Source organism: Rhinolophus sinicus, chromosome 14 (genome assembly GCF_057876585.1).
Source record: "Rhinolophus sinicus isolate RSI-liver-muscle chromosome 14, RSI-T2T, whole genome shotgun sequence".
NCBI classification, from domain to species: Eukaryota; Metazoa; Chordata; class Mammalia; order Chiroptera; family Rhinolophidae; genus Rhinolophus; species Rhinolophus sinicus.
Genome location: NC_142514.1, coordinates 155,037,566 through 155,056,528, shown reverse-complemented (window position 1 = coordinate 155,056,528; position 18,963 = coordinate 155,037,566). Strand labels below are relative to the sequence as shown.

The following is an 18,963-nucleotide window of genomic DNA, read 5'->3' as shown; positions in this document are numbered from 1 at the left end:
ATTTCCCCAAGGTCACACAGCTGGCAAGCAAGGACTATGAAGTCAGGTCTTCTATTGCCACATCTAAAGTTTCTTCCATTATAACGGGGCTGTGAAATACAGTATGGGGAATACAATCAATAATGGTGTAAAGACTATGTAGGGTGTCAGATGGGTACTGGACTTATTGGGGGGACCACTTCATAGATTATGTAAATACCTAACCACTGTGCTGTACACCCGAAACTAATATAAAATAATATTGAATGTCAACTATATTTAAATATATATACGTATACAAATATGTAGTCATGGGATATAAAGTACAGCATAGGGACTATAGTCAGTGGTATTGTAATAGCCATGGGTGATATCAGAGACTTGAGGGGGGGTTACACTTTGTGAGGGGGGTAAATGTCTAATCATTAATTGTTTTGTACACCTGAAACTAATAAAGATAAATAAATACGGTTTCTTCCATCATAGCATGCCTCCAGGGCAGCAGCATGAAACCATCATGAGTTCCCAACAAAACTTAAGTTTTTTATCTTGATCTGAGTACAGGCACATATGGCCTATTTTTTTTTTTTTTTTTTTTTTGAGTCTTTCAACATCAGCTTACTGTCTGAGGGCCAAAATACTCCCAACATCATCCAAATGTTTCTTTTCTTATTCACCTCAACTCGAACTTGGTATTTTCCAACCTTGCCATCATAAATCTGTTGAGCCACTCTGTTGCTGCTGACCCTTGAAAAATAACAGGGAAAGGTATTTTTTTTTTCATGATCTATATACTTAAGAGAAAAACAAATATACGTGGCTTGGGTTTTCTAGATGAGAGCTATACAAAAACTTAACAAAACTATACAAAAGCTTAACAGGATGAACAGGGGCCCTTCGGGTCTATTCATGACGCCTCAGTTCTCTCCATTCAAGGTACATTTGCAAAGCACGGAGCAGAGAAAGAGGAGCCTACAACTAGGACACTTCAGCAAAGAGGGTGGTCCTGAAGGATGCAGGACGGAATATCCAACTACAGCAAAGCAACGAAGGCCCAAAGTTACACCGACATTCCAGCTCACAATGGGAAAGAAACAATAAAATACGAGGCCATCTTTTTCATTTCTTCCATGGGCTTAAAACAATTAAGTAACAATTACCCTCTTGGGTTTTCGTTTTCCTTATTAGTAAGATGAAAATGATATCCTATACCCGAGTTTGGGGCACATAAGGTACCCTGAAGTATGTAAGGTGCACAGAGGGGATGCAATACACATTAGCCTCTGTTCCCTGTCACCCATCGACAGCTACAGAGTTGGAATGTTTCTCTTTTATGTGTCAGTCCCTCTCGCTAAATGTGAGTTCATGGGTCCCAAGTTTACTCTGAGGAGGACCAACAGGATCAAGGCTGAGCTCTCAACATAAGGAGTGCCAAATGGTCCAGCCCTAACAGCAGATCTTGTTGGTCCCACCCCAGAGCATGGCCTGCGACAGAGGAGACACTTGTGAGTGTTAGTCGAGTTGAAATAACTAAAACACAGCCTCTCTCTGGAAAACCCATGGTGGGATTTCCCCTGTTGCACGCTTGGGGCCCATCTGAGTGACGCCCAAATGCCGCTGTGTGTTTTGTTGACGTTGCTTATGAATGAAGAGTCCCGTGAAGGGCAGGAAGTCTGCAAGGCCATCCTGCGGTGGGAGGAAAGGAAGGAGGGCCTGATGAGCCTGGTTCATCACAGCAGGGGGCTCGAGCCCAGCACAGCGGATCCCGGCTGGAGGTTTAGGGGCGTTCATATTTGCCACATGAGTATCAGTTATGGTCTCATCTCAAACCCCACTCACTCAAAGGAGATGTTGCACTGGGGTTTGGGGATGAGTAAGGGTGGAAGAGAATGGAATCTATTGAGTACTTTTACCCTGTACCAGGCACTAGATACTACTAGATGTGCATTATGTCCCATTTAATCTTGGCAACTTCGTCATTATTAGGAGGATGGGTTGGAAGGACCTACAATGCCCCGGGCACTGACCATCACTTTGCATGTGTTATCTCTTCCATTGCAACCCCAGGAATTATTGCTCTCATTTTGCAGATGAGGAAAGCTGGCTTCCCAGGAAGATAAAGTGAGAACATAAAAGACCCCCACAGGGCTTGCTCTATTCTCAGATTCCCCTTGGAGCCCCCATATTTTGCCTCTCAGTGTTCACATTTATTACCACCTACCTGTGTTAGAATCAAGTGTTGACTCACAGGGCAATCTCCCCCACTGGGCCCCAAGCTTTTCCAGGGCAAGACTTGGGAGGCTGTGGGATTGGGGTTTTTCTAAAGCCCCCAGAATTACATTCCATAGGCTGCCACATACTCTGCTTCAACATCCCGCCAGCCCTGGTCTGGGGCTGGCCTGGAGACCTGAGACAATCTGAGGGCACTGGGTGGGTGCCAACCGGCAAGAGAGAATGCCAGAAAAGCACGGCGGGAGCTGAAGACAAAGGTCAACTAGTTCCCAGCCAGTTTCGGCCCAGGCTGGAAGCTGGGAGCCGTCTTTGTCTCTCTTGCACCTTCACGCCCCCGGTCCAACTGGCCCTCCTGGTAGCCTGAGTTTAATGTGAAAAGTATCTGTAACCCCTCTGTGCATATGTTCCCACAGCCTCAGCCGTACCCAGAGCCATGTCACCACGCTCTGGACTCTAATAACTTCTGACCTGAGTCCACCCCGCTCCTGTCTTGAATCTACAACCCATCCCAGACATGTTATATTCTCATAAAAACATGCCTTGTGTTCATATGTTCTCGTGCCCTTGCTCTTGACCTTGGTCGGCCCGTCCCCTTGTTTATCTTTCAAGGCCCAGTGCACATGTCTGAAGATGCAGCAGCTGCTGGTGGATGCCATGGTAGTGACACCTGCCGTGTGCTCTGTCCAGGCGCCATCTCCCTGAAGCCCCACAACAACACCGTGAGCCCTGCACGCGGCAATTAAACAGCTTGCTCCAGGACAAAAAGCTAAGCGTGGTGGAGCCAGCCCAGGATTCAAGGTCGGACTCAATAGCCCACACTCTTCTCACTGCCCCGACCTCACAGTACGCTCTGTATTTCTCATTCGTTGTCCCCACAGAATTCGCTGCTTCCCCCACTGGCCTCCGTAACTCACCGCGCTCACGCGAATCGACACTTCCCTGCTCCCTGAGCTGTACTTCACGGAATCCGGATCGCAGGGACTGGGTCTTGTTCATTTCCCTTGGCCTCAGGGCCGTTAGCACCGTCTCTAGTACACAGTCAACTCAATAAACACTTTCACATGGAATTTTACTGCCTTTTGCCTGGAGCCTCCACAGAAGGCAGGCCAAAGGAAGGGTTGCCGGTTTCCAACTCCAGAAGAGACCCCCGCTTTGGGAAGCTTTGGGACAGGGAGAATGTTGACAAAGGGTGGGGGGGAGGCAGACAGTGAGCAGCCCCCTCAGGGACCACTCAGGAAGCACTGAGGTATGACTTTCTTCTCCCAAAGCACCCACTTTTGTTTCCTTCTCCTTTTCATTCCCCAGAGGATGCTGGGGAGAGGCGGGGATTCAAATCTCAAAGCAAGCTTGGAAATTCACATCAGGGCCTAAGCCCGGTTTCCTGAGAAGATACCCCCTTTTATCTCTCTTCCCCCATAAATCACTAGGCTGTTAGTTACTAATGGCGGTCTGGGCTGCCCCTGTCAAAATGGGACCACACTTCATTCCTTCATGGGGCTGTTGGCCAGTAAATCTTTTTTTAATCCCAGTCTCTGCCTGCTGAATCCATAGTCACCAACAGTGGCGAGAGAAGGCTTGGGAATGCTGGACAATTTCCCTGCTTTCAGCATGTTGTTAGCTCAATTGTTCTTTCTCCTCTGATGAAACTGCTACCCAGCTGCAGAGGAAGGCTGATAGATTTCCCACACTCCATAAATCAAGTGGATGAAAAAAGCGTCCAATGGATGCCTCCGCAGCCATCAGGGACAACTGATATTGGTAGCCAGAGCCATCAATCAGCCACACCGCCCCTGTCAGATGACATCACAACCATGTGGGGAAAGCTGTCACTTGTTCTGCAACACTTGGGGAAATTAATCCTGCCCTCGGCATAACTCCCTGGGCTTGCTTACTCTACCCACAGTGGTACTTATAAAAACAGGGGTCATTGTATTTGCCTGGGATATTTAACACCAAGGAAAATATCAGACAGGGAGTGGCATTTATGGTTTCTGTGAATTCATACACCGTTAAGACCTGTCAGTGAGAAAACACTAAGGGAAGAAGAGAGGAATGGAAAGACCCCTGGACCTGGACCTGGCCCAGCCCCATCACCAATCCTCTGGGTTACACTGGGCCTGAGGCTTCTTGTTGGAGCTCTGTTGTATTTTGAGAGAGAGAGAGAGAGAGAGAGAGAGAGAGAGAGAGAGGAGAGACTGGAGCGGGGGGGGGGGGGGGGGGAATTAAGAGGATGGCAGTGCATTAGGAGCAAGTAACTTGCCCAAGGCTTAAAGATCTGTCTGTCTACAGAGCTGAGTCTTTTCCTTTCCATGACAGTTCAAGCTTTCTAACCCCACTGAGACCCACCCAGTAACCGGCTGACTGGCAACCTGAAATCCCCAAGCCTTCCAAGAGCTGCACAAGCCAAGATCATTTCAGAGGGATCAACCCAGAGAAACGAGAACCCCACCTTGTCAAATCCCAGAAGTGCCTGCCATGCCATGCTAGAACCGGCCATGACCCAGTGCCTTTCAGGACGGCCTTGTCTAAAATCATTTATCTTGGCTCCGGGGTACATTTTGGCTGTAAGCAGTGTGTTGGCATTCTCTCCTTCCTATCAGTTTGCCAGGAACAACAGCCTGTCAAGGTCGCTTCAGGTCTGGCCTGGAAAGACCATGGGAAACATTCACCAGATAAGAAAACCCTCCATGCTATCAATGCTGCCTTTTTGACTCACAGTGCTACCTGCTGTGTTCTGTGCTGACTTGGTGACAAACAGCTCCCACATTTGTCCCATGGTTGTCAATGGAGAAAGGAGAAGAGCAGAAACACCTCCATCTGCATGACCTCCCACGGCACATGGCCCAACACCCTGAGCTGTCTCCTTTTTCCTCTATTGTCAATGCCCAGCTCACGGGGATAGAGGCGGTCAAAGGTCTGGAATAATCGGACAGTACAAAACAGGGCCAAAGAAAGGGAGGCTATGTGGCTGGGGCCTCAAGTTCAAGGGGCTTCGATCTCAGGCCTATATTCATTCAGAGGCAGGTGACTGGTCCTGCTGCAGGTCAGCTGTAGCATTCATTCAGCAAACATTTGTAACTACTTCCTATGGAACAGGCAGGCCTTGTGCCAGCCAATGAAGATATGGGCGCATTTAAGACAGATTTGACTTAAACCTTTAAGGGCTTGTGACAGGTATCAGCTCCCTTCCTCATCATCAATGCACTGAAACAGTCTAAAAATATTCTGTATGCGTGACTTGTTTGATTTTACACACACGCACACACACATTTATAATTCTGATGTGGTGTTTTCAGTGCCATTATGGTTATGTCAGGGCCATGGGAGTGCAAAGGCAAGAATCACTGCCTCTGCTTAGACAGAATCAGGGAAGGACAGAGGAAGTGACCTGGTAGGCAATAATGAGAAAGGCAATCTAAATGCAGGATTCTGCACATGCAAATGACGCATGGAAGCATGACACACTCTGTTACAGATGACATGTTTGTTTCCCCCTCCCCCCTTCATACGTTGAAGTCTTAACCCTCAATGCGACAGTATTAGGAGGTGCGGCCTCTGGGAGGTGACTGGTTTTGATGAGGTCATGAGGGTGAGGCCCTCACGATGGGATTACTGCCTCCCTAAGAGGATGAAGACCCCCCAGAGCCTCTCCTCTCTGCCCTGTGAGCACAGAGCAAGGCGGGAAGGGGGCAGCAGGACCCGACCATGATGGCACCATGACCTTGGAATCCCAGCCTCCAGAACTGTGAGAGATAAATGTGTTGTTTACATCCTCCGTCTACGGCATTTTGTTATAGCAGCCCAAGCAGACACACGGTGACATAGTTATAGAGCTACTAATAATTCATTGAGGTGGGGTCCTCTGCTTCTGAGGAGCTGAGTCTCCCAGCAGGTGCTGGTACACATATCATACCTGTTGGTGGAGGAATCCCTGCCACCGAACAGGGAAGACTTCAGCCACAAGAAAGTCAACACTGCAGACAACCCCATTTTCTCTTCCACACTAGACTAACGGTCAGGCAAGCCAAATGCTTCAATATTCACTTCCTTGGCCCTTAGTCTGAAACCAACATCATGGCTCCGAGAGGTAAAAGCAATCAAAATCACAGCGTCACATCCTATGTTGGCCACTAGATGGCGCTATGCATCGCACCAAGAAATACCAGGGGAAGTTCATTTTCCTCAAGCCTTCTGTTAATAGAATGATAGAGTTTCACAGCTGGTGGGAGAAAGTTATATAAGCCCAAGGGCCTGTAACGGTTAGGCCTGCAGAATAAACCATTCACAAAATATTTGTTAAATACCTAGTTGTGTTGATCTCTGAGTTTAGAAAAGTAGCAGGTACTGTTTGCTTTCTAGGAGCTCCAAGTATGGAGGAGGAATGAATAAATGCACCCGTGTACGCACGCCCACACACCCATTTCTTGAGCATCCCAGATTCTGCCAGGTGCTTTTCAAGCTCTATGTCTAATTCCCAAAGGTTAAGAACTTGTTCCAGTTCGTTTGGCAGCGCCGGGACTAAATCTCAAATCTGTTTACCCCGTAAGACCTTCCTCTTTCCTCAGTACCATCCAGTCCCTTTCAAACACTGCCCATGCAAAGTGAAAGAGTCACACCTAAGGTTGGGTGTAAAGCAAAGCTACCGGAGGCAGAGCTAACTGCCTGGGGAAGTCCAGGAGCCATCACAGAGCAGGTGTTTACTCAGGGTCAGTCCCATGGAGCTTGATGGGACAGGAATTCCAGGGAGAAAGTGGCATGTCCTGAGGTGCAGAGCTTTGCAAATGCAGGAAACAACCTCTGGTGAGGAATGGCAGGTAGCCTAGAGCTATGGGAAGTGTGGGCTGTGTGCGATGGAAGTGGCCAGGGCTAAGGGAGAGGACAGCTGAGGGGAAGGCATTGAGATCTGTTCCCACAGGTGATGGGAAGCCATCAGAGGTTCTTGGAAACATTTCTGATGTTAAATTTAAATGGTCATATTTTTCCAGGAAGGAATGTATATTCATACTTTGGAAGATTATGCAGTCTCCTTTGAAAAGAAAAAAACTCATCTTTCCAAACATATGGATGCTAAGTCTGTCCCCTTAATTTTATTCTGTACCAGATGGCACTCTGAATTTTTAGAAGATGAGTAGATGGATTGACTTCACAGATCAAAACTTAGTAAGAGGTATCTTCATCTGTTATTTTGAATTCTTTTCCACTAACTAAAGCCAAAGCCCAATTTACCAATCTAATAAAAGGAAGTGGTGAGGTCCGGTGACAACTTGTAAAGTACTTAGACACACCCAGCACATACTAAGTGTCACAGAAGGGTATCACTCACTCACGTGCGCGTTCTCTCTCTCTCTCTCTCTTGCACGCACGCACGCACGCACACACACATGCATACACAAAGTCAAAAGGCATTTGCCATTAGGTTCTTAGTTAAACTCTACACAAACAAAGTAATTTCAGCCCCATCTTCAGGCGAACTGCATGATATACACAGACGCATGTGCAATGCTAGCCAGTGGAGACGATGAACTAGAGACATCCAAAAAATAGCTGTTATACCAAGCAGAGGTACAGTGTCATTTCAAAAAAGAAAGTTCATAGGATTCCAGAAACTAGAATTCACTTCCATATCAGGCTTTTAAAATAAACTTGCTGTAAACTTTTACAAGAACTTTCATTAAAAAGCCTCCTTATGGATTTATATCTTACTCATCCATCAAGGCTGTTCCCACTGAGCCAAACAAACATCTGGATGAAAACTTTAATCATTTCATTGTTGCCAAGTGCCTGGATGTTTGAGGTTGATAAGATATATAGACCCTGTCTGAGACTTTGCGTCTTTATCAGATATTTTCCGTTAATCAGATACAACCTCAAAGAGAAATCTAATTGCAGGAGGTTAAGGATCATATTATTTATAATGCTTCAAGGCTTAGGGAAGTTAAATGACAGGCCTAACGTCACAGAGCTCACAAGTGGCAGAGCAGGGTTTAAGCGCCATCTGTCAGATATCTCAGTCTGTTTTCTTTCCACTGCACCAATTGCCTCAGCAATATAACTTATTTTTGGCAGATTCTGAAGCACAGACTAATGACCAGTCCTTCAATATCTATAATCTTGTCAAGTTTGTAAGAAAAAAAAAAAAAGAAATAGGTACAAAGGACATTCAATGACTTGCCCTGGATTCGGCATGTAAAAGCAAAGTGGGCCTCACAGCAAGAACTCACATGCATTTCTGTAGCGTGGAGTCATGCTTTTAACTAGTGTCCTAGAATGTTACAACTAGAAGGAGCATTAAATGCCATCTGGGTTACCACTCCTCATTTTGGAGGTAAATTTCTACACTAAAAGGAATGGGATTGAAGAAAAGCCAGACCAGAGTTCTTCAGTTTTAGTAACTGGATGGTTTGCTTACATGTCCACACTTTTATCTACACTTGCTTTGAGCACTCTCTCACTTGCTAAAAATGTAACCTCCCCAAAGCAGGAACTGAAATGGAAACATTTGGGCTTTTGAGCAGGGGTAAAAGAAGGTTCTCGTTTGAGTAGGTAAAGAAACTAGGATTTCTCACTGCGACATCACTGAGGTTCAGTTTAGAGTACTTCAATGTCTCCACCTTGTGGACACTGTCAATACTACATTAAAATAAACACAAGGACCTTCATATATTGAGGATTAACAGACCCGACAACAGAATAAACTCTATTACAGGATAGAGAAATCTCAAAATAACCCTACAACATTTTGGCAGCATGTTACAGTGGCATTGATAATGATAATAACCTTGAGGCCATGCGAGATACGAAAAGTCTTCTAAATAATAATACAAAGATGAAATTACATGCAATTTTATTTTAGTAATAGGTGCATGTTATTATTTCCATATTTATGGAAAACTAGAACTAAAAAAATGATGCTGTATGTTCAGTGGGTCATTTATCAGTCCATTAAGTTTCCCAGCCATTCTGGATGGCAGAAATTTGTTATATTATAAAGGTTTGGTGTCTCCTGTCTTCCTAGATTTCATGACAGGCAAAGCATCTCTTGTTTAAGCTTTTCAGTAAACAAACGAACATTTCTAGTCAGACAGGTAGAACTAAGCAAAAGGAATTAATTTTGAAATAAACTCCAGTAGTTGTGTTATTTCAATGCAGCAATAAGATGCTGGGCAAGATGGCGGGTTCAGGAACAAGGCCCTGGAGCCACTAGCCTGGGCTCTGCCTCTGGACCACTGTGGGACCTTGGGCAAGTAATTTAACATTCCTGAGCCTCAGTTTACTCCTCCATAAAATGGGGATGATGCTATCACCCACCTCAAAGGTTTGCTGTGAAGTTAGAACAAGGTAACATGTGTACAGCTCCTAGCGCAGGGCTTGGGAGCACTAGCTATTATTAAATCATGAAAATACTGACTCACCCGTGGGGCGTTGATCCCTGTTCATGGAAATGAGTGGCATGATTATTACATCTGATTTCTGTTATCTGTAATTTTGACGGCTAGAATGTTAGAGGAGGACGAGATCTTGGGAAACGTCAGCGCAAGTCAGGTTAACAGATAAAGTCTCTGGCAAGTGGAATAAATAGACGCACCTTCGGTTTACACAGTGATTTGGAAGCGGAGCTGAAAACAAGAAGCCCAGCCTCGGGCTATCCATGGGCACGGCACAGCTTAGACTTCGTCTCTTCGTTTCCCTTAACCTCACAGATAGAGAAACAGGGAGCTGGGGTTTGTTCCTTCATGGACCGATCCACGTGTTCATTAACTCAGCGATATTTCGAAGCTCCTATCTGTATAATGCACTGGGGATTTGGTGGTGAACAAGCCAGACAGTGTCCCTGCTTCATGGTGCTGACTGCTGCAAGCAGGAGTGGGCAGGGAGACCATAAAATATAAACACATAATCAAGATCATTTCCAGGAGTGATATGCTTTTCAAGGAGCATATGACAGGGTGATAGGGAGGAGAGGGCATGTGGCAAGGGCACGTCAACGACTTCAAGTTGAATGGTGGAGGAGAGCCCCTCTAAAGAGATGCCAGCTGAGCAATAAGAAGGAACCAGCCAGGCCAAAGATGTGGGGAATAGAATCCAGGCAGAGAAACAGAGGGTCCAAGGTCATGAGGCTGGAACAAGCTGGATGCGACTGAGGACAGAAGGAAGAGCTGTAGCCGAGGAAGTAAGGGGGGCGCGGGGGGTGGGGAACCATGAGATCTAAGCGTCAGGTAAGGGCCAGATCCTGCAGGACCAGGTTGGCCATGCTAAGGAGTCTGGGTTCCATCCTAAGTGCAAGATTTGGTTTCAAGGGTCGACATAGTATGGTTTGTTGTCAAGCGTCACTCTGGCTGCGGGTCGAGTCTTGCTAGAATCACCTGGCTAAGACTGGACTGCAGCCCAGGTCTGGGACTCTCAGTCCAGAAAGTTCCCCTCCACACCCCACAGCCTCTGACGTAGACAGCAGACGGTGAAAGAGGCTGTTTGATCTCCTCCAGAGAACTTAAATAAAGTCCTGCAAAAAGGAAACCAGGCACCACGCCTTCCCCTGCTCTGTGAAGAGAGAGAAACCCCAGGGACTTACCCGCTTGTGATGTCATCCGTCCGGACGTTCTTGCTCAGGACGTCCCCATCGCTCATGTAGCCGGGGGCGTCCATGCTGATGCCCTCCAGGTCCATCTCATCTCCTGCCTTGTCGGAGACGTCCACATGGCAGACACTGCTGCCCCTGGAGGCCAGCTGCCTCCTCAGCGGGGCAGAGTACACATAGCGGCCCGACTCAGTGTTGATGAACCGGCTGGCATTGGCGCGAGGAGGGTACCCGTTGCCCATAGAGGGGGCGTCTCCTGCTTGGAGGCGGGGACTGGACTGGCCAAGTCTCCAGGACAGAGGAGTGGGCCTGCCGGTCAAGCTGAGGATACTGCGTCCGCTGATCTCTGTGGTGACATTGGTGTCAAATGTGGTTTCCAATGTGCTAAAAAAACACAAAAGCCGCCTTGCGTTAGACCCTAATGTGCCCAGAATCCTTTGCAGTTCATAGGTTCTTTAATATTTTGAAATGATGAGATGTTTCCTATATACAAAATAGGAACAAACGATAGGCACCAACGTGCCACCCAGTGTATTCCCTCTGTTAAAAGTGAAAAGAAAAACCTGCACATCGGCATAACATTCTGAAAAGCCCAGCACAGACTTTACCCCCCTAAAACGTGATACAAGACATCCACTGCAGCTTACTTTAATTACACGATCTTAACTACTAAAATCTTCTTTCCAGCACAGGAAATGAATAGAAAATGCTGAACTGGGGCAGAAAGATGCCACCTGCCTGTTTGTCCTAGGATGCTACTTCGTAGCTCTCCTTTTCCAAAGCAGAATGCACCCATCACTCTGGGGTGCCTAATATCCTACTTTACCTCCTCAGATGCTTCTTGACCGAGCAGGTGGGGAAAGCTTTGATTTTCTAACTCTCTAAGCTCCATTTACCCCACACTTTGGCTTCTCCCACATTTTGTCCAAAATGACAACTAAACTTTGAGGGGCAGAAGGCCAGAAAAGTAAATGCCTGGGCTTGAGATCAAATTACATCGATAATAAATCAAATTATGTGAGTCTGCCTCTGCCAGGAGACTCGAGCTGGTCCCCGGCCATGTAAAGGCTCTTTTCCAGGCCACTGTCTTTCTGGCCCTGCAGGTGCTGTGGCAGAGTCAGGACAAGCAGTGTACCTCTTCAGAGCTGCACTGGGGTCTCTAACTGAGCAGAGCGAGCAAGAGTCTTTCCTGCTGGAGAAACCATCCAAGGTGTCCCTCCTGTTACCATTACCGTCCTAGTCCAAGCCAAGAAATCCATCCAACCGTTGTAATGAATATTAAGTCAGTTTCGGTGCTTATGCTAAAAACAGGGCTGTTTCCTACCTAATCACCAAGTCCCCATGCCAGCACACAGCAAAGGTTTAGGGGGCCTTACACCACAGCTCCCAAGTTCACTGTCCTCTGAAAGAACCAATTGGCACCTCAGCTGTTTTGGTTGCCCTCCGATCTTGCAAGCGGCCTGACTTTCCTTAAAAGGGGAGCCTCTCAGGTTCGGGCCCCAGGCTTATATAAGATGGAATCCACAGTGCTTAACCCTGATCAGCAAAAACTGCCAGCAGTAGGGAAGCCCTGCCGTCTCCCTGCGATAGTCATGTATCAAAGAGACTGAAACTGTAGAAGCAAAGGAGACTGTCTGGAGACCAGTGGGGACACCTAGGGCGGGGCCTTGATTATGAAAGCCAAGCACAGGCCGTAAACCTTGGTTCTGCCAAAATCACGAAGGGGGTCCCAGGGTTGCAGCCTCCTCGGATTGTTGCTCAGCAATGAAAATAACCTGATAAATGTTTCCAGTGTCATCCTAGATTTTATCCAACTAAATTACAGTTTAAACACGATCCTACGTTTTTATGACTATCTCCTTACGTGTTTTATACATGTGCATGCCTAACAACATTATAGAGCATTGCGTATCAGAAGACCCGGTAGGAATTCAAGTTATTCTCTTTGCCACACAGGTCAAATATAGTTTACCTGCTCATTTCAACAGCACAATATAATTTTGGAAAATGCATGTACAGTGAAATTTAAATGGAGCTTGTCTACAACAGCCTCTGTTGAATGGATTTAGCAACCTTCGGCTTTGGGGAAGAATCTGTCTATACTAATTCTCGCTAATTACACTTTTCTTCTGCACTCTGTATGGCATTCTTTGTCAGTTCCAGCACATTCGGTAATCAAGGTTATTAGTTCCCTTATTAACCAAATCACGTTGCTGGTGGCACGAATAAACATAAGAGAAGCCGTGCGAAAATCAACTTATTAGCTAGTTCAGTTGAGTAATTCATGCTTCAGATACCTGTGTGTAACCTGAGTTCCCCGTAAACTGGACATGGTCTCCTCCAAATTCTGCCGCAGGTCAGCGATGTTTTTCACTGTCCGCAGTCGCCGAGCTTCAGGATCTTCTCCTGGAAAGATGAGGGTTAAGACTATTTTAATTCTCAGACAGACAGTGAGCTTCATGGGAGCAGAAAATGACTCCACAATATAACCATGCTCCATGCTCAGGGCCTGGCTCACCAAGGCACTTAAAAAGGATTTGGGAATGAATGAGTGAGTGAGTGAATGAATGAATGAATGAATGCCCAAAGGAAGGTGTTAAGTCTAAGAAGAGAAATCTTTCTTCTCCCTCCAGGTCCCTCCTGAAATAGGTGAAGTCTAGCTTGTAAAAGAAGCAAAGTACCTAGCCTGAGACAGAAACACATTTCCACACTGCCTCCAACAAAGACATGCACACGTTAGGTCTGATTCCCAGGCATTGTCCTCTGCGCTTGCGAAAGTGGCTGAGGCATTTCGTTTTTCACCGACGGGTGACACATGCTGCTGTCTACTAGCCCTACATTACAAACGGAACTTGTAGTGGCTAAAAGATCTGCTCTTACTAATCACACGCATTTCTACAGAGAGAGGTATGTCTTTTTCTTTGATTCATGACATCACCTCAAATTCTGGCCCCTCTACTCAGTGGCTGTGTGATCATAGGGAAGAGTGGTGACAACCCTCTCCATCCTTCAGATTCCACCATCCTAAAGCGAGGGCAGTGACAGTAATGACCTCGAAGGGCAGCGATGGGGACTAAATGCTGTAGATCCCTGGGCACGGTGCCCACCACAGCTCATGCCAGCTGGGGCTGCAGAAGAGCAGGGAGCCATCAAGAAGACTCAGGGCTTCGCCTAGAGAGATAAGGGACGTCCATTCTCTAGGCAAGATTTTCCACAAAATATGTGGCCCAGGAGAGGTCAATGTGGCACAAACGTCCCAGGAGCCACAGGCCACACCAAGCCAGGAAGCCACGTGCCCCCTCAGAGTAGCCTTGCTTTAGGTTCTCTCATTATTCCTTGTTGTTTAGGCTTCTAAGAGGAAGAGGAAAAGGAGCATAACTACAATAGTGATGAAAGGAATCAAACATCTTTCCCTCGGAGGAATTCCAGGGAGGGCTGAGAAGCCTGAAGAACCGCAATCAAGGGTCTTTAAAAGCCTATGGCTATTTCAAGTGTTGGGCAACAATTTTAAAGAAACCTCCATCTAAAATCCAGTACACATGGACAGCAGCAAGTGGAATTTACATCAGACCCTAAGTAGAACTTCCGCAACTGTCATTGATCGGGCAACAGGCATCTATGAAAGGTCACAGAATTAACCTTCCTTCTGAGACAGATGACAACTTCCTGAGGTTTTTCTCAGCGTGGTGCTGCGTGGTGGCTGGATGAAAAGATAGTTTGTGAGTGTTATGGAGGAAATTTGCTACCGCAAACTCTATCTCCTTGAAAATGCAAGTGTTTTCAATTTTCTCCCTCTTTTTAACCAAGAGGAATTTGGAAGGCATTTATTTTTCTCTTACCTGAAGAGTGGTCAAGCTTGTATTTCCCACCCGATTCTTTAAAATCCATGCATGTAGGTATGTGTTTTTTAAATGAAAGCAATGATGAATACCGACCTTACCTTCCCCTAATGGCTTTGGAGGAATGTAATTGCATCTATCTCTTGGGCCATCAATTAAATATCTTTTATTGCCAGTTTGGCCACATTTTATCTGTGGAAAGCTGCCAAAAAAGGTACTAATCCTTTGGACAGCTCTAGGCCCAATAATGAACATTTATTATGAAGCTAAGTCTAGGCAGCAGTTTTCAAATTACCTTCATCAATTAGCTTAATCACATACAAGTATAATAATTACATTTACTGATCCATATCTCTCTTCATGATGCATTTGCCAGTGTTAATTCTTCTTTAGAAAATCGGAGATCTTTGAGATGGGATGGCATCTCACCTTTACTTCTGGAAACTCCCACCTCCTCCCACCCACCACACACACACAACATATCTACAGATGCCCAAGAAATATTTATTGCCCAGCAGACATTTGGTCAGTGTAGGGTTGAAGAAAAAGCATGGGCTTTGCATTCGGACAGATAAAAACTTGAATCATGGCACTGCTGTTTATCGGTCACTTGACCTTGGACAAGTTGCTTGTTCTCTCTAAATGTCATCTGTAAAATGGGGATAAAGCCTTTCCCGCAAAGGGTCAGGAGGAGCAGATGAGATGACCGGCACAAAATGAGGGCTAGTTGAATCTGAGTGTCCTGTTTCATTCTTGGGGGTCTTGCTGGGAAATGGAAAGAACCTGGGATTTTGACTTGGAAGAGGGAGGTTTAAGGGACATGCTGCTACATGGAAAAGATGAAAATTGTCTGTGGGCTTCAGGATACTTGATTATATCCAGTGATTAAAAACGTAAGAAGAAAGAACTCTGTTACCCATTAAAGCCAACAAAATATGGAAGGGCTGCCTTATGAAGGAATAACCGTCAACATCCCCATCACAAGAAATATTCCAGCAGAGACTGAAAGATGATCCCTCAGTGAATGACAGAAAGGATTCATAAACAGGGCAATAAACAAACAGGAGTGTGTGGTTCCTTGTAACTCTACAATGCAAGACAGATCTTAACTGTAATGCTATGTAGATGACAGAGCCCTGTGGAAAAATGCACCTATTTGTATAAGCAAGGGAAAGAACTAAGCAATTGATCAAATAGCCTCGTAAACGTCCATTTCTAAATACACTCACCATTCATTGTCCTTTCAAGGGGTCAGTTGTGGATAAGTTAAATTCAACCCCTTGCCACTATGCAGTGTCTCCATCAAAGAATTCACTGGACAGTCACCCACGTGAGTTCTATGTGAATGTAATGGCAAATCACCCTGATTAAGAAATTTTCATTAGCCGCTAATGCCATTCGACTCAATACCAAATCAGAGTGCTTGATCAGGCAGGACTCGCTGCACCGTTCTATTCCCCAAAGCAACTGACAGCGGCTCAGGCTTTCTGAGCTCTTATTTGGTTTTACAGTCCTGATGCAGAGGAGACGTGGGGAGAAGAAGAAAAATGAGTGAAAGATCACAGGCTGCAGTCTGTCGCTCTGAAATTTAAGTGTTACATGGAATGCTCTCTTGCTGCTGCTTTTGCCTTACAAATGTGAATTGTGCTGAGCCACCATGCCTGACACGAACCCACACTGCTCCACGGGACACACATCCGATCCATGCCGGGCTCTGAAGCACTGGCTTCTCTCTTTTGATGTGTGCCCATAAAGACAAGATCTGGAATGTGTGTGGAGACCTGAGCTGTCGTCTGCACTGCACACCCTTCTCCTGGCCCTTTTCCTGTGCGATCCGTGTGCTCAGATGCAAGGGAGCTACAACCCTGGGAGAGAAGGGAGCAAAACCAATCCCACATGTGGGGGCTTGAAACCTTTCTGCCTCATCACTGGGCCCAGCCAGCAGAACGAAAAGGAAATAGTTGAATCTCTCAGATCCTCTGAAATTAATACTCAGAGCTAATGGTGAGATAGGTAGGAATTGATCATATGGGCTGCAGACCAATCCCACAGCAATAAATGGCTTTTAAAATGTTAAAATGATGTGGTCATGGATATTTAGTCTAATAAACAGATTTTAAACATGGATTCAATTTCTAACCCAACTCTGGAAGTGGTACGATACGAGAAGAATACCACAGCCATTACTAGATATGTGGTTTACTATTCACTTCCCTGATTAGAAGTTGCGGGAACACAGGGGGAATGGGGTAGAGAGACAGACAGAGAAGGTGGGAACTCAGAATTTTATATTTTGGCGACTGCAGATTTTATATTTTTATATAATGCCCCTTTAGTCATCATTATCCAGGTTATACTTAAATAAAATTTAGATTTTTTTTTGGCTATGGTAAAAGCAGCATGCTGTCATCTTCTTCCCATCGTTGAGAACGATGTCCCATCAGTGCTTCCATACAGGAAAGGAAAAAAAGTCAGTATTTTAGAGTCCCAACTCTTGTTGGAAGTGACTTTATCTGAAGAGTAAACAAGGGGATTCAAAGTTAAGTGTCATAGCAGCCCAGAGCCCCTACGTGAATGAAATGGAACGTATCTTAAAATAGGATTTGACAACAGGTAAGAAATTTATTTACAATTCTGGAGAGGAGGGAGTGTGTGTGTGTGTGTGTGTGTGTGTGTGTGTGTGTGTGTTAGGAGAGTGAGAGAGAGAGAACAGGGAAACAGGGAAGAAAGAGAAGGAAAATAGTAAGAAAGAAAATAAGTTTGTTTAGCTCATCAATCAATGCAAACATAAACCAACTTTAGAACACCTGCTGGGTTCATGCCCATCCAGCAGGTGGTTACACGAGATGCCACATCACTGGCAGACACACAATTTCTGGGGCTCCATACTCACCAGTGAGTTCTTCCAGGGCAGGCTGTCCACTCTTGGAGTAGTGGCTGGTCTCCATGCTCACACCTGCTGAGCTGGACTCGGCAGTAACATTTCCTTCGGTGTCTGTCTGGGACCTTCGCACATAAACCAAAGCAGACACACTTGTCACAAGCAGGAACTCCCACATCTGGACCGCTGTGGTTTTACCATAGAACCCCCCATCACCTCCTTCAGCAAGCTTTGGAATAGAGCAGACCAGCTGACTGACGCTAAAGAATTCATCAGCGCGTGTGGAGCAACGTCAGAGAGAGACACGGAACTATAAAAGATGAAGTATTCATCGCCCAAACGGAGGGTCTGCAATCCCTTACTGGATTCCCATCAGAGCGCTAAGTCTGGCCAGAAAAATGCTGGAGAGTACAGGGTGGTTTGGATCATTTAACCTCTCCCGAAGAGCAGCTTCTAAGTAACTAGACACACCAGCAAGTCAAACATAGAGATGACTCCATGGAGAGCTCCCATGCCCCCCCAGTCCTCCTGGCATGGCTCTCTCTGAAAAGGTGACTGTAAAACCAGTCAGGACTACGTGCCAAGCAGGTGTGTTTGCCCTCCAGGTCTCTGATTCAGAGCTCAGATCTTGACATGAAAGATCTCATTGATCACTATTTCAACACTTGACTGAAATGCATACTTCCCCAAACCTTCTCCATGCCCTTATTTGTCAAGCAAATGAAGACAACTGCTTCATGCAATGTGTTCTTGCTGCAACTACCTCCGCTCATTTAGGCAAACGTATAACTACACTCAGATGTATAACCCTGGGTGTAACATTATCAATTCATTTAGCATCTTGAGCTAACTCAACCCTATTTCACTTTCTATGAAGAAAGCATTTGCCAAGGACGAGACTGTCTTAAACGTGGGGGTTGTGCTGATAACCGTCAAGTCATACATCTACTCTTCCTCCCTTTGGCCTCCTACGGAAGCCGTCAGTTCCCAATTCCAGTCATCTCTACCTTTAATGTATTTTCGTACCCCCCCCGTGCTCCTCTCCATCCCCTGGCTGGAGTCCCGGCTCCCATCACCTCTGCCTCGGCCCTACCAGTGCCCTGCAAACAGGTATGCTGCCTCCAGCCTGGAGGGTGCAAATGGCACCCAGGTGGAGGAACCAGTCCACACGTATATTTATTGGTGTGCATAGTATTTTAAAGCTTTTGAATTCATTTCAACATTTAAAAACGGGAGAGATTTCACAAAAAGTAGCTGGATTTCTGCCTCCTCCCAGGAAAAACAAGGAAGTCTGGAAAGACCGAGCTCCACCTGCTGGTGCCAAGTGGTGGCTGCTCCCTCTAGAGGTGTGGCCTTCCCTCTGCCACAGTCCCACTCGTCCTGAGGCTCCCGTGTATACTGCCTTTTGGGGCCCAATCAGGCACCTGAAGGCATGACCTCTGTTCTAGACTGTTCCT

At 46.1% G+C, this 18,963-nt stretch overlaps 1 protein-coding gene across 10 annotated transcripts in view; it reads right to left on the bottom strand.

Moving 5' to 3' along the window:
• The window catches only part of NAV2 (neuron navigator 2), a 711,083-nt gene that overhangs the window by 138,455 nt on the left and 553,665 nt on the right, over positions 1–18,963 (bottom strand). For all 10 annotated transcript variants that reach the window (XR_012497554.2, XM_074336128.2, XM_074336124.2 and 7 more), the window contains 3 exons: positions 17,519–17,631; positions 13,084–13,192; positions 10,781–11,170 (listed from right to left, as the gene is read on the bottom strand). Coding sequence is in view for 9 of the 10 variants with exons in the window: in XM_074336128.2 (XP_074192229.2) it covers positions 10,781–11,170; positions 13,084–13,192; positions 17,519–17,631 (612 nt within the window). In the remaining variant the exon portion in view is untranslated. The remainder of the gene's footprint in view (positions 1–10,780; positions 11,171–13,083; positions 13,193–17,518; positions 17,632–18,963) is intronic.